Source organism: Schistocerca gregaria, chromosome 6, assembly GCF_023897955.1.
Source record: "Schistocerca gregaria isolate iqSchGreg1 chromosome 6, iqSchGreg1.2, whole genome shotgun sequence".
NCBI classification, from domain to species: domain Eukaryota; kingdom Metazoa; phylum Arthropoda; class Insecta; order Orthoptera; family Acrididae; genus Schistocerca; species Schistocerca gregaria.
In genome coordinates, this window is record NC_064925.1 from 501,812,223 (window position 1) to 501,829,100 (window position 16,878).

Genomic DNA, 16,878 nt, shown 5'->3' on the forward strand with positions numbered 1-16,878 from the left:
ACAAAATGAAACACCGGCAACCGTCGTTTTTACTTTATTTTATTATATTATAACCAACGTTGGTGACTGAACACACCATCGTCATTCACCGAAACTGGTTGCAGTATAATAAAGTGACATCAGAACGGTGGCTGCAGGTGTTTCATTTTACTGCGTAAGTGAACGGCCGAAGTCCCGCAGACCGTCAAACACAAGGAAGGATATAGAAGAATCTAATTTAGTACTCAAAAGTACCTGTGTTATTATTAGCCATCAGCTGTTGCTGTCGATTCGAGGCCTGTGCTTTGTGGTGAGACTTACTCATATTTGCAAAATATCACTCCACTACCACATAAAAATATGGATTAACGTCACTACGTCTATAAAGTCTTGATAGGCTAGAGACACAACTAATACTTTCTGCTATGCTCCAATATTTGTTTTTGAGATTGAAAAATGGTGCTCACTCTCTACTACAACATGTATAATTTTTGAGACTCATTTGTTCTCTCAGAGTCTATGCTAGGGATATTCTTCTTACCATCTGCTCATTCGATTTGAATCAGCGTTTACAGTTATTTGCTGCATGATAAAACGTTAGGTTATAGACGGATGACCGCGGCTATTTCTGACTCCGAATTTTTTATTATGTTCTCAATATCGCTTGAGGTATTGCTTGTTTGCATATTACTCACTCTACTTTCCCGCATTTCTGATTGAAGTTGCAACCCTTTGCCGCTAGCGTGCCCTGAACTGTAGCGTGTAACACGGCTATATGTAACATATAACTATGTTTGAGCGTGAGAGACCCTCAGAAAACGGAAAGCACGAATTCTAAGAGTTCGTCCACGCATGGAGCACCCTCTCCTTCAGCATGGAAACGCCGGACCACACACGAGCGCTGCAACACCTGCAACAATCATGTGCCTTGGATTCATTGTCGTCAGTCATCCTCCATACATTCCTGGCTTGGCTTCCTTCGATTTTCAACTGTTTCCAAAATTTAACGAACGCCATGGCAAATTTCACTTTGATAGTGACGAAGTGGTACAATCAGAGCTGCGGCTGAGGCTGCGTCAACAGAGTCAACATTCTGCAGTGACGCAATGAACGCATTACTCTCGTTGAGAGAAATATGTTCATTGCCAGGGTGACTATGTTGACGCATGAGTATGTAGACATGAAGAATAAAAATGTAAAATATTAATAGGGTTTCTTTTGCGCACAAAGCCTTAAGAGGTTCCACACAAGAAATTCGAATGCATTACTTTTGAGCAAACTCTCGCATTTCAACCATCAGCCTAGGTCTGTTTTGTATGCACGCTGCTATTTTGACCCAGCAGGAAACATCATGGAATTAAATAAAATTAATAAAACTTTTACCAATAGATGACGTTTTAAATATCTTAACATAAATCGACCGGATACAAATGGCAGATTTATCGCAATAGGACGTCTATGATTTGCATAGCACATTACATCATTCATACTGGTTAGTGCATATGACTGCACAACTTCGGCAATTAGCAGTTGTGGCCCTCTTAATTACGGAAGATCGTACCACATCGGATGGGAAAACTGGGTTTTCCATTGGTATGAGGCAAAAAAACCACGTAAAAAGCAAAATTTTTTAGAATTCACACACATCGTAACGACATATATCACCATTTTGCGGAATATGCTATGAGGCCACTGATCTTATCTCGCTACTTTTTTTTTATTTTAGGACTGCTTCTTCCCATAGAGCATAAGGACATCAGCTTTTCAGTAATCATTAAAGCACAGCACTTGAGTATTGAATATAAATATGTGCCTGCAAGAATGGATATCTTTACACATCCCGCAGAGCCATCTCCGATAGGGGACCATGAGGAAAAGACCGAATACCCAATGAAACGATAATTTATACGAATTTGGGAATGGAATGTCAGAATTTTGAACTTGATAGGGAACCTAGAAAATCTGGAAAGGAAAATGCTAAGGCTCAATTTAGATATAGCGGAGGCACACTGAAATGAAATGGCTGGAAGACAAGAATTGCTGGCCAGATGACTGTAGGATAACGTCAACAGCAGTAGAAAATGGTAAAATGGGAATAGGATTCATTATGAATCGGTAGATAGAACAAATAGTGAGGTGTTGTGAACAATTCAGTGATACGTCTGTTCTCATAATAAACGACAACATGTCAACACTAGGATGGAGACTAGGCTGAACTTTAAGAAACTAGTCAGGAAGAAACAGTGCGCAAAGAAGTGGGGTAGGGAAGTGCTGAGAAAGGAAGAGATACTCTTGAAGTTCTCTGAGACTTTAGATACTGTTATAAGGAATAGCTCAGTAGGCAGTTCAATTGAAGAGGAATGGACATTTCTAACAAGGGCAGTCACAGAATTTCGAAAGAAAAAAGTAGGTACACAAAACATATTGCGAAGAAGCCTTGAGTACCGAAGAAGTTGATCTACTAATGAACGAAGTACAAAAATGCAGTTCACTTAGAAATGGGAAGTGCAAGGAAGCTAAAGCGCAATGGATGCATGAGAACTGTGAAGAAATCGGAAAAGAAATGCTTGTCGGAAGGAATGACTAAACATACACAAAACTCAAAACAGCCTTCGTTGAAAATAAAAGCCTAGATAGTAACTGTAAGAATACAACGGGAAATGCACTGTTAAATACATATATGCATGGAAGAGAGCAGATAGGTGAAATGAGTACACTGAAGGCCTCTGAGGTGGAAGACTTTGGATATAGAAGAATTAAAGGATCCATTATTATAATCAAAAGACTTAAGATCGAATAAGACAGAAGGGGTATATAACATTCCATCATAAGCTTTAAAATCATTGAGGGAAAATGACAAAAAAACGTCTGTTCATCTTGGTGTATGTAGAATCCCATCAGACTTTCGCAAAAACAGCAAACTTCACAACTCCGAAGATTACAAGAGCCGATAAGTGCAAAAATTGTAGTACAATCAGCTTAACAGCTCATGCATCCACGTTTATGACAAGAATAATATTCAGAACAATGGACAAAAATTGAGGATGTATTACATGACTATCAGTTTGGCTTTAGGAAAGGTAAACGCACCAGAGAGGTAACCCTGAGGTTGCGCTTGATAATGGAAGCTAGGTTAAAGAAAAACCAAGACACATTCACAGGATTTGTCGACCTGGAAAAAATTGCAAATGATCAAGATGTGCGAAATTCTGAGAGAAATAGGGATAAGCTATTGTAACGTCCCCTTAGAAAAATTTAGGAATTGCTGTGCTGGCAAACCTCTTACATTACTTGCTTTTCAAACACCTGAGCAAATCTGAACGTACTCAGACATTACTCTCTTTACTTATTCTGATCAACACTAAACTGACACAAAATATTTTTAGCGCATCGTACTCTGACTTTTAATAATCCCTACAAAAAAATGGCCCTGACTAACATTAAACTATACCTTTCACAAATCACTTACCTCACAAAAAACTTCGTTACTCGGACTACTGTAATACAGCGAGCGCCACTACTGCCAGCTACATAAAAGATTCAAACTACTGAAGGCACTAACTACTGATAGGCATAGGTAGCAAACGAAAGATTTTTATAGAGAACAAACAATGGATTTACCTTAATAGTGTTCAAAAGTCATTATATATATATATATATATATATATATATATATATATATATATATATATATATATGCAGCCTTACAAATTTACTGTCTCTGTTCAGATCATCCGCTCTCAAAACTCAGCCATCTCACTCCCCACATCCACCACTGCTGGCGGCTCACGGCTCACCTCCAACTGCGCAGCGCTACACGCTCTTCACATCCAAATGCCCAACACTACAATGGCAGACAACAATGCAAACTAGCCACAGACTGCACACAGCACAGCCAGTGATTTTCATACAGAGTGCTACGTGAAGTTACCAATAAAAAAACCTAAACAGCCTACTTACATAGCCCCCATCCTCCCCACAAAAAATTTTACAAATTGTTTTGGGCACTGGCCAATACAGATTTGAAAAAAATTTTCATAATTTTAATTACAATAACAAAGAAATCAAATGCACACACTTATTGAAACAATGTTGGTCAAAAGCTAAAATTTTCTCACAGTCCATAAAGACAGTCCTGATCGTTCATCACAGTAAAATAGCAGTGTTTTTTCTCAATGTCTGAGCACTAAAAGAAAATGCACACTAAGTAGTGGATTTCCATGCAGTCTTGAAGAAGTAGCGTTGTCCTTCCAACGGAAAGACAGTGCTGACTCTTGACATGCAGACAGGTAATGGGACACAACAGAGCAAACCCACAGCAGAATCATTCGAAGTTTTGAAGAATACTGGTAGGTAGGTCAACACAGAGCAGACCCACTGTTGTCCTGGTAGAGATTATGGTATTGGTGGGCCACCAGAGGTGCAGATCCACTGCAGTCCTTGTAGAAATAATGGTATAGGTGGGCCATCAAAGATGCAGACCCACTGTAGTCCATGTAGAGACGGCAAGCAGCCATCTGTTGCGACTGTACAGGTGCACAATCACCATCGAAGAGTCTTGCAGAGAATATAGCAAATCCATAAACCACCACTTGTGCACTCACAAAGTTTTTTTTTAATTGTCCTTAGAACCAGCAATGCTGTTAACCAGTCCCTTGCTGAATTATTAACATATGTGCAAACACTATCAGCCCCTACTTCTCACATTTTGTCCATATACTATGACCAACATAAACATGTGCAGTGAAATGTAACTTACAAGTTACTTAATCTGATGAATTTATAACATAAGAATACAGTAACAAAGTTACAAAATACATCATTAAAGAACATAACAATACAGATAACATTTGTAGTGATAGGGGCTTTACAAAAGAATACAAATAAACAAATACATCAGTGTTACAGGAATTATGACATAAGTAAATACATAAAAGATCAGAATAACTTTCGAAACATCAACTTCACACTTGAGCATTAAAACAAAACAGAATAAATAATGTCTAAACATCTTTACAAAGTAAATAACATATTATCAGAAAAATTCTACAACGTAACTCTCATCAGATAAACACACAAAGACAGGAAGAACACAAATACCCAAGGGTACAGAAACACATAGTGGGATAACACAAGGAAAGGACAGGGTTTGTTTTACTGCAGTATTTTGCAAACAAAACTTTCTTAACTTCTCAGAGATCTCTCTTCGTTCTTCATTATTTCCAAAAAGTCCTATCTATACCTGCTTTCTGTACTTTTTTCATATAACTTCTGAATGCATTTCTTCCAATTCATCACAACTCATTCTCTTATATAGTCTACCCCCAGTTTAGCTAACTTAAAGCTATTGAGCTCAGATGCATAAACTAAGGGACGAGGCAATGCAGCAGGACAAAACAATTAATACAAGCAGCAATGACAAAAAAATGCAAATTGGCAAAGCAAGCAGCAGCAGCAAATGCAACAGCTTATATATAATTATGACAAAGCTCAAGCATAAAAAATATTAAAGTAAAGATTGCCATGTGTAATACCTATGTCCCATCTTAACACTAGAGTGATGCATCACCTTTACTTACTGTACCAAAAATTTACCAAGTCATTGACAAAAATTATCTATCCCATTCCTGTGAAGGGAAATGTCTTTTTGTGCTCCCTCGTTTGTTTTGGAAGTAGATCATAAAATGATTTATTCACTGGATCTGTAGGCATAAAATATCTATATTAGTACAGCTATTAAATTTTATTGTAACCAATGCTGCAGTGCAGCTAGAAACCAGATATTAAACAAATTGAGCAATCTCTCAACTAGAAAGACAGTAGATGTTAAAATGTTTCTCATCATTTAATTAGGCATTTTAGTAAATATCATAAATTAAGAGCTCCACAGTGTAATCAAATGTTTTCAAGTTTGAGCGTGTTGTATTTGCGAAGCATTATACAAAGAAATGTCAATAGCCAGGATAATGGCCTCTTTTTTTCCACCTGTGCCTCTGAAAGGCACACACTAATGGTTTTTTTTCAGGCGACTGTCGCGCAGCTGGGTGCCCACGACGCATTTCGTGAAGGTGGCCATTTAACTTTCTTGCCGAAATATTTACGACACCAGTTTGCAATACAATGACAGTCTAATATAAAAAATTTCATAGGTCGAGAATTTACGTTACAAATGTGTAGAAACAAAATCCTATAAATATAACAGTGTCCAAAAAATTTTCGTCGGCGTTGTGATGCATTTACGCATATACATACATGTCATAATTCTGAAAGTACGATTCTTGGTTTCCAACATCCTTTTTCCACAAATCAAAGTAACTAACCACTACTCATTATTCCTTACCTTATTATACATACACATATTTGTCGACAATTCTTCAATATTTCATCATAAGAATTACATAGCATAATCAAATTCCTCATATCGGTAGCATCATCTTATTGATTATAAACATACCACAGCAGCATAATACACATCGTCGTCATAATAAAATCATAACATCTCAGTCAATTCTCAAAAACGTTGTAACTTCCTCCAATAATTTCAAACCCTACAAAAAAATCTCTGCTCATTTCAAAAGTGTCATCTACCTCAAACATACTTTAAAAATCATGATCCCATACCAAATATGACATTCAAAGCTCTCATATTATCACAATGGTTCCAAAAAAATATGAACAGTTCAAAAGTACAGACAAAATACAATTTCATAAGTGTGAAGTTATTCAACTGTGTAATTGCGTAAATATCTGTCATTGATGTAGTAAAAAAAAAAAATGTTTGTATGTGTTAAATAACCCGATAGCTATGTAATTCTGTGTTAGAGAAATATGGTACCGATGTGTAAAGTTGTATAAGCAAATACCGTATTAGCTAGGGTTCCTTGTGCTTGCCAAATACGTGGTACACAAAGTAAGCTTGTACCTCCTGAGCATTAATGTAGTTATACCCTCAGGTGTTACAAATTACAGAAATAGAATAAAATGTATCACGGAAAACTTTCTTTGTAATTCAAAAATCTTTAAAAAAAATAAATGTTTTAAGTACAAAATTAATCACTCAAATGCGTGTCCCTTAGCGCTAAATGTGCGTCTTGCCGTAAGATAAGTCTGTGGAAGTGTCGTAGTGACCGTCCTCTGTAAGCCAAGTTCTGCTGAAGACAATGTACTCGCCTCGTAATAAACAAAAGTGAAATGCTATGCGTATAGATATCGTAGTTATGACGTACAGTATCGTGATCAAGAAAGTACTATACTGTAATGTATTGTTGTGCTACGGAAAAGGCTGTCTCATTGTAGCTATACCACAAAAGTTACTATTAAAACATGTTTTACTTCCCAGAAGAATTCAGAAAAACTGTGCAGATATAAAACAGATACAACGCAAATGCAACAATGTAAATCGCGTCACATATTAGTAGCGTCGTGATATAATCGTGTAGCTGTTAATACTAAGTCATCGGTAATCTCACATAAAGCACTTTAAATAAGGAATGTCTTTTCAAGTAAACCAAAATGTTGCATTAAAATCTCATTAACAGTATATGTTCTAAGTATGTAAGCCGTGTATTCCTTATGTAATCGTGCAACTAACAAGAAAGAATGTACAAATAACAACACTGTGTCGTCTGTTCACTATAACAATGCATTCGTAATTACTTGTCTAAGTTCCCCAGGATCTTGACTGGATAGTTAACTTTAAAACATAGTTGCATGTTAACAGTTTGTAAGTGTGACAAAGAGTACCAGTAACGTGAAGTGAAAAATTTTATAGCAGATACTAAGTTAAAAAGCAGATAATCATTCAAGAAACGGTTTTACATGTGAAATGTGGTGTAAAACTTTACTCTTCCTAGTACGCAGAGTTTCAAGTTCAGCACAATTATCATGTGGTATACGTCGGATTCTGTAAGGTCCATTGTAAACCAGAAAGAATTTGTGACTCAACTGTTTTTTCTTATGTGACAATAAAAGACAACTTTCTGACCAATATATAGTATCTTTGCATTTGCTTTACCGTGTAGTTTTCTCCTTTTCTCTGCAGCAGAATTTATATTTTTAATGGCCAAATCAATTTGTCTTTGTGTCGAAGTTTACGGGTATTCGGAAAAGGTACAAGCTCTCTGATTCTGTTTGGTGGTTCTTCATTCTTCAGTACAAGATTAGGTGGTAAAGCAGTGGACTCATGAGGCATTTCATTCAGCACATTTTGAAATAAGTGTAAATATCTGTCCCAATGCTGATACTTTCTGTGACAATAAAGTCTGCAAAGCTTATTGATTTCTTTCCTAATCCGTTCAGACGGGTTACAATGTAGTGAGTACAATGAAATAAAAACAGGTTTGTTTTTATTATTCCGAAGCATGCGTCACCAAACAGCAGATCTGAATTGCGGTCCGTTATCTGAAATGGCTTTACTAACGTGTCCAACTTCACGTAAGAAATTTTTAACAAAGGCGTTGGACACAGACCGTCCAGTGGCTTTACGTAACCTTGTGAAAGAAACAAATTTTGAAGTAAGTTCAACAGCAACTAGAATATACGAAAATCCGTTAGATATTCTGACAAGCGGTCCCAAGAGATCAACAGCAGCAAATTCTTTTAATTTAGAAGAAATGATAGGAAACAGCGGAGCACGATGGGAGAGATAGTAGATGGTTTCGCCTTTTGACAAAGTTTACAAATAGACATGACTCTTCGAATTCTCTTTTCCATATTGTTAAAATAACAAGTCGTTCGAAGAATATGATAAGGTTTTCGTGGACGAAAATGTTCGTAGCTGAAATGAATGTAAAAAATTAGCTTATTAACAAAATCGCCTGGAATGCAAAGTACCCATAGCTTGTCATCAACAGTGCAGCGTTTGAACAGTATGTTGTTTCTAACCAGATAATAATGCCGAATCTAAGTATGTGTCTTTTGATGCCATTTACTTTTGATGTCTCTCCAAATTGGATCTTTATATTGTTCATGAGCAATGTCCTTTAAAGATGTGGTGATGAAGTTTTCAAAGGCGACTTTCTGAATGTAAAGAATACTGAAGATTTCTCGAGGTTGCCTTCTGTGTTACTTTTCTCAAGCCCAGCCGGTGCGCGTGACAGTGCGTCCGCAACAATGTTCTCCTTGCCGGGAATGTAGACCACTGTGAAGTGGAATTCTTGTAGAAACAATGCCCAACGTTTTAACCTGTCATGATTTAATTTTGAAGACATAAGAAATGTAATGCACGATGATCACTATATACTTTTACGTGCTTACCAGAAAGAAAGAAACGGAGTTTGTTAAATGCCCAAACTGTAGCTAAAGCTTCTAATTCAGTAACGGAATAACTTTTTTCCGGTTTTGTTAGCACTCGGCTAGCAAAAGCAATGGTTTTCTGAACGGTAGTGTCATTTTCTATGGCTTCTTGAAATAAATAGGCACCAAGACCGACTTTAGAAGAATCTGTGCTAAGGCAGAAATCTTGTGACAGATCTGGATGAGCTAGTATTGGCGCGTTAAGTAGCGATTCTTTCAAAGAATTGAATTCCAACTGTGCTTGTTTGTCCCAGTTCCAAATAGTATTTTTTCCAGTGAAGGAACAAAGTTTTGGTGTAACAAGAATTTGCATATTCAGTAAAAATTTACGAGACCTAGAAAACTGCGGACTTGTTTTTTTGTGGATGGACTGGAATAGAAAAAATATGTCCCAAAAACCTCACCTTTGACCTATCGAATTAAGACTTTTCCAAGTTAACTGTAATTCCATATTCTACAAAAATACGTAACAAACTGTTGAGGATGCTATTATGTTGTTCCCATGAGGCTTCTGCTATTAGAATATCGTCCACATATAAGATGTTGTGACGTTTTAAGAACTCAGGTAATATGGAATTTAGCCCACGAATGAATGCTGCCGAAGAAATGTTCAAACCAAAAGGAAGTTTCCGAAACTGATAACAAACGCCGAAACAAAGGAAAGCTGTGTATTTTCTACATTCTGGATGAAGTTCGATCTGATGAAAGCTGGATCTGAGATCAATGGAAGACAACACTTTTACACAATTAAAATTTTGAAGAAGTTCTTCCAACGTTTGCGGCCTGTCTGTTTCAGGAATAATTATAGTATTGATTTGTCTCCAATCGAAGACAAGCCTGATTGATCCATTTTTCTTCTCGACAACATGTAATGGATTGTTGTATGAGCTTACTGTAGGTTCAATAATGCCCTCGTCAAGCATAAATTGTATTTCTGTTCTAACACGGTCCCTTTAATGTGCTGGAATAACGTATGGTCTAACACAAAGTTTAGTATGCTCACAAACACGAAATTGGTATTGAAATCCCGTGATTGTTCCTGTTTTGTGATTAAAGACTGTGGAATGTGCTTGTAAAATCTCAAAAAGGTCCTGCCTATCAGTGTCATTACAATTCTCAATTGTTTTAATTTTATTCTGAATTATCTCATTAGTTTCAAATATGCCATCGATATCATCCCTGTCAGTACTTGCAGAGTGACTGTTAGTGTCTAGTTCCGTAGAAAATTCCGAACTGTTGTCTAACAGAAGGTGAAGCCAAATTTCCTCATCATGGTTTGAGAGCCAATCTTAAAATTTCAAAACTATTGACTTACCTTCTTTCTCTAAACTTATTTCAGCATCGTGAAAGTTTAAGATTGCTTTGTATTCATTCAAAAAGTCTAATCCCAATATAATTTCCGTCGACAATAATGGAACAATAAGAAAGTTCACAGAGGAGCTGTGACTTTGACAAAAGAATTCTAAGTTGGTTTGTTGGCGTACATCTACTCTTTTTCCAACGATTGCACCTTGTAATTTAATCTTACGTAACGGAAGTGTGGGACAATCGTTCGATTTGTTGTATTTGCTAAAAGCTGTTTCACTAATTACTGAAATGGGACTGCCAGAGTCAAGTACTGACACAAATTTTACGCCATTTACAGTAATGTGAATCACAGGATATGCAATGTTGTTATGTTCTACGTCGTGTTCCTGGAGTAAGATGCCCCTAATGTCATCCATTTTTACGTAATTACTAGCTACGGCAGCTGCGTCGTCAGTTTCATTAGTACGTTTTGTGGCTGCCAGCGGTATGAGTCATTGCCTATTGTGTCTTTGTTGGCGCGCGTGGTTATTGGGATTTGGAGACCTTACTTCTACAAATTCACCTTGTCGAGAGGGGCCTGCCCTGTTTGAATCCCGCCATTTCTTATGCAATTCAGGTCTGTCGTTACGATCATATCGTCTGTCGACATGTCTGTAGATTCCATAGTTTCTTTCTTATCGGTCACCTGGTGGAGAATTACTCCCTGAATCGTAACAGCGCGTTGTACCGTTGCATCTAAAGTTATTCTGTCTCCCTTGATAATAATTATTTTGATTCCCATATTGTTTGTTTCTCTGATTGTCTCTGTGATAGTCATTACCGCGGAGAGATGATCTTTCTCAGTAATTATTCTTACTCTGCCAACGGTTGTCATACGGGTGGTGTCTGTTTGGCTCACGATTTACGTTGTAAGAATAGCCTTGTCGTGTATTGTTTCTGTCATTGCGGAATTGTGACAGATGTGACCTGTAATTGTTGTGCTCCGGTTTTCTCGTTCCGCGATTGTCAGTGTCAATTTCCAGTTCTTGTAACAGTCCCTGAAAAGCTTCAATGTCGTCTTTGCAACACCCTGCTAAAATAATATGTCGTAAATGTTCAGGCAATTTGATTAAGCAAATGCGGATGAGTTCTGAGGGGCTGTAAGGGTTTGAAAGATACTGAGTTTTATGCAACGGGTCTTCAAAATATTTCACAAGACTGGAAAGTTCAGATTGTTCGAAATGTTTTATCATTATGATGCTATGTTTTACTCGGTCTTGTGTAGCTTGAGACCAATACTCTGAGAGATAGGCATGATAAAATTCTCCTTCACTGTGACAATCGTGAATGACCGATCGCATTCTTACAGCTGGTTCATTCTCCAAGTAGCCACACATAAATTCTAACCTGTGATCCAATGACCAGTTGGGAGGAAAACAATGAGAGAATTGATGAAGCCATGCTTGTGGATGAATGTCGTTGTCAGAATTCTTATATGTTTTGAGTTTATGTGTAGTAATGAACAGCTTATAGTCGAAATCATCGTGTCGGCGAGTCGACATCGCCCATTGTTACTTGGTTTCGGCGGTTCCATCTCAAAATCCAATGCGCCTTGCCAATTTCTTTCATAATTTCCTGTGTTATTATTCTGCGGTTGTTCCGTATTTCTATGTCCCTCTTCCCGTACTGGAACGCGAGTGTCCTCTGAAACATGTAATTCTTGTATTACTTGTGCCAACTGATCTTGTACTTCCCGGATTTCTTTTTTGTACTGTGTATTGATTTGATTTTGATTTTGTTTGAATTTTCTAATTTGTTCGTACTCTTCAGTGTCAGTGAAGGCTGCAGGTCTTGTGTCATTCAGATTATCATCTTCCTTTGTAGTTAAGTTAGTGAACTGATCTGAAAGTTCTGCTACTTTCTCTGATAGTGAAATTATTTCCTCTTTGTGTTTTTCTGAACCATGTTTCAGAGTGTCCATTTGTGTTGAAATCGTATATACTGTGTCCTTTAAGTTTTCCTGAGTTTTTGAAAGTTGCGAAACCGAATCGGTAACTGAGTCAATTTTAGCTTGCAAGGTGTCGTGATTTTCATAAACAATAGTTTGCAGTTCTTTTATGGCTGCTTCGTGATTCTGTAATGTATTTTCATGACGCGTAAAAATAGGTTGGAAACGCTCACAAATTTGTGGTTTTAGGTCATTACAGACTTTTTGTTATTTCGATTCGATTTTAAGTAACTCAGCAGTTAAACCTTCATGTGTTTGTTCAAATGTGGTGTCTAACGTTCGAAGATTTTCTTCCATTGTGTCTAACTTTTGAAGATTTTGCAGTGTTCGTCTCTGATTGTGTTCCATCGTGTCCTACTTTTGAAGATTTTGTCCCATTTGTTTCTGATTTTGTTCAAGCGTTGTGTCTAACTTTTGTAGCCTTGTCCCATTTGTTGCATTAACCGAAATAACAGTGCACTGGTGTCAGAAACATGTTCCTCAGTGCATCGGCAGTGCATTTGAACCGGCAATATTAGCATTTTGAAAAGCAGGAAATGTGTCTTGATTTATTTGAGAATACGGTGAGGACGCAAAACCTGAATCTACAGTATTAGCAAGATTGTGTCCTGTTATTTCGGAATCCTGAGGCGAGCTGTTCCCGACCGATCGATCGATAATGCTTCCCTGTTCACTAATTGTTTTACTGACTACACCGTTATTTGCAGCCCGCTCCATTTCCCTATGCACAATTACCAAATTACTACTTTGAACATTAGTTAATTCATTACTCGGTGGCGCTAACACACTGCTTTCGTCTTCACTGTCATTTCTCAGTTTACTTTGGAGCCTAGTATTACGCTTTTCGCACGCCATTATTGTCACAATATTTCACACGATAACACAAAAAATCACAATTTGAAGAGGAAAAATAAGAGAACACATTAACATAGCACTGAAAATAATATCTCGTTAATTGCAAGCGCAGCTGCGAAATACTTGGTGCAAATCTACATGCATGGCACAACTGTTTTACTGTGCAACAATGAAAAACTACAACTACAAAGGAAATTCTCTCTATAATTACGCTCTAGTAATAAACAATAGCTACACTAATTACAGAAACTATAAGGAAAAATCAGAAGACTCCAGTGAGGTATCCTCGGCTAAGGGTCGACATATGTAACGTCCCTTTGAAAAATTAATGAATTGCTTTGCTGGTAAACCTCTTACAATATTTGCTTTTCAAACAGCTGAGGAAAACTGAACGTACTCAGACACAACTCTCTTTACTTATTCTGATCAACACTAAACTGACACAAAATATTTTTAGCGCAACGCAATCTGATTTTTAATAATCCCTACAAAAGAATGGCCCTGACTAACATTAAACTATATCTTTCACAAATCAATCTTCGTTACTCGAACTACTGCAATACAGTGAGCGGCACTTTTGCCAGCTAAATAAAAGATTCTAACTACTGAAGACACTAACTACTGATGGGCATAGTTAGCAAACGAAACATTTTGATAGAGAACAAACAATGTATTTACTTTAATAGTGTTCAAAAGTATATATATATATATATATATATATATATATATATATATATATATATATATATATAAGTTCATAATATCCAGCCTTACAAATTTACTGTCTCTGTCCAGATCATCCGCTCTCAAAACTCCGCCATCTCAGTCCCCACATCCACCACTGCTGGCGGCTCACCTCCAACTGCGCAACGCTACGCGCTGTTCACATCCAGCTGCCCAACACTACAATGACAGACAACAATGCAAACTAGCCACAGACCGCACACAGTACAGCCAGTGATTTTCATACAGAGCGCTACGTGGCGTTACCAATTAAAAAAACCTAAACAGCCTACTTACACTATTAGGAAAGACGTGGAATGTACAATATGTACAAGAGCCAAGAGGGAACAATAAGAATCGCAGTCAAGAACGAAGTATTAGGATTAAAAAGGGTGTAAGCCAGGAATGTAACACTTCCCCCTAATGATCAGTCTGTCTATACATAGAAGAAGCAATGTCGGAAATAAAAGGGAGGTTCAATGTGGAATTAAAATTCATGGCTGAAGGATATCAGTGACAAGATTCGTTGATGATATTGCTGTCCTCAATGAAAGTGAAGAAGAATGACAGGATCTGTTGAATGAACTAAACAGTGTAATGAGTAAGAAATATGAACTGAGAGTAAATCGAAGAAAGACGAAAGTGATGAGAAGTATAAGAAAATAGAAGAGGAAACGAAAGACTAGAAAACACCCAAGAAATAACTGAGGATGCAGGGTATAAGTGCTACTCTGAGATGAAGATGTTGCCACAGGATAGGGATTCATGGCGGGTCGCATCAAACCAGTCCAAAGATTGACTACTCAAATACAAAAAAAAGGAGAATATACATTTTGTTTTGTTCTACCAAACCTCCATTTTTCTCATTTGCTTCCTGCCGTATCATAAAGTTTTAACATATTCCATGTTTTGCATCCTACCAAACTGTCAGTTTTACAGCCAAATCTACCAGCTTCCGGTTCTGGTGTCATTCGATTAACATATCGCGGAATATGCCGTCACACCACATACTGTGAAGTGTCAAAGTATTTTACCTCAAGATATGTTTTTAACTCTGCTTCTCGCTACAGCACTTACAGTCACCAGTGAGTCACATGACTGATATCAGCTGCACACCACCTACAGTCTTCCAAAGTTGTCACTATGCTCTTTGAAGAATACGACTAAAATTTTATGTATTAAGCTTATCTATGTAAGAGTATTATCCGACAGTTCGCTGTCAAGCTCTGGTGCGCATTACCTCTACCGTAGATCTATACTGACAGTAAACGCCTATTAACTTCATACAAGGATCCCGGTACTTCACAGACGTATTTACGGCAATATTACCGCGCTGCAGCTCATCAGTACCATGTTGTTTCCCAGATGTTGCTCACGACGTTCTGTTCTCTCCTCGCAGGCGGTGAACGACCTCGTGACGGAGCTGGAACAGGCCAACATCACATGCAGCGCCACCATCACGTTCGCAGAGTCCGACTTCGAGGACCAGATGCGCATGCTGCGGGTGAGTGGCTTAGTTACTGGGATTACAGCTAGTGGTAACAAAGCTATAAAAATTTCGAAAATATATCCATAACACCATAATTTCCTTGAAGTTTACTTCACAACATCGCAGTTGGCCATTACGACCAATTTGTGAACTTTCTCCATGCTTCCTTCATGTTGGATTGCTGTAACTTTAATTTCTTTGAAGAGTTCGCACGACAATGATTTTGCAAACCATATTGTCAAAAATTGCATTTTTTCGGGAATTAAGAATCCATTTTCATCTACAGCGTGTCTAGAGTTACACATAGCCTTCAATTATCTGAAATTCAGTTAGTAATGCTTTAAATAAGCCAACGGCCTTTCCACAGTGGTAACACCAGTTCCTGTCAGATCACCGAAGTTAAACACTGTCGGACCGGGCTAGCACTTGGATGGGTGACCATCCGGTTTGTCGAGCGCTCTTGGCAAGCGGGGTGCAGTCAGCCCTTGTGAAGCAAACTGTGGAGCTACTTGAGCGAAAAGTAGCCGCTCCGATCTAGTAAACTGACACACGGCTGGAAGAGCGGTGTGATGACCACATGCCCTCCATATCCGCATCCAGTGATACCTGTGGGCTAAGGATGCCACGGAGGCCGTCGGCACCCTTCGGCGTTCATGGCCTGTTCGGGCGGAGCCTAATTTTTAATGCTTTAAGTAATATTCTAGTATCTTGGTTGTGATCATCATATTTTTTAATGGCCGCTTTAAGAAATTCTTCTGCCTCCTGCTCTTTTATGATACTCCGTAGAAATAGTCGAATGAAAAGTTCGCATTCTGCACCTCTCATCAAATGAATTTTCACGTCTTTCTACCTGAAATGGGCTACGTTAATACACTACGAGAAAAAATGCTATACTGTTTAGGACAAGGCTGTTATATTGACAAGTGATGTGACACGCAGTTCATCGTTGTAGAATCATATGATAACAAATTAGAATCCATGCGAACAATCCAGAAAGGCTAATCGCTACTGACCGACCGCCGTGTCATCCTGAGGCAGGTATGGAGGGACATCTTGTCAGCACACTGCTCTCGTAGTCAGCTTCCATGACCGGAGCCGCTATTTTTCAATAAAATAGCTCCTCTATTGGCCTCACAAGGGCTCAATGCAACCCACTTGCCAACAATGCTGGGCAGACGTGGATGGTCAAACATGCAAGTCCTAACCTAGACCGACAGCGCTTGACTTCTGTGATCTCAGAAGG

At 38.0% G+C, this 16,878-nt stretch overlaps 1 protein-coding gene across 1 annotated transcript in view; it reads left to right on the forward strand.

Annotated features, from left to right (window-relative positions):
• The window catches only part of LOC126278518 (uncharacterized), an 867,389-nt gene that overhangs the window by 591,041 nt on the left and 259,470 nt on the right, over positions 1-16,878 (forward strand). Inside the window, exon 5 of the mRNA XM_049978683.1 lies at positions 15,546-15,650. Coding sequence (XP_049834640.1) covers positions 15,546-15,650 — 105 coding nt within the window. The remainder of the gene's footprint in view (positions 1-15,545; positions 15,651-16,878) is intronic.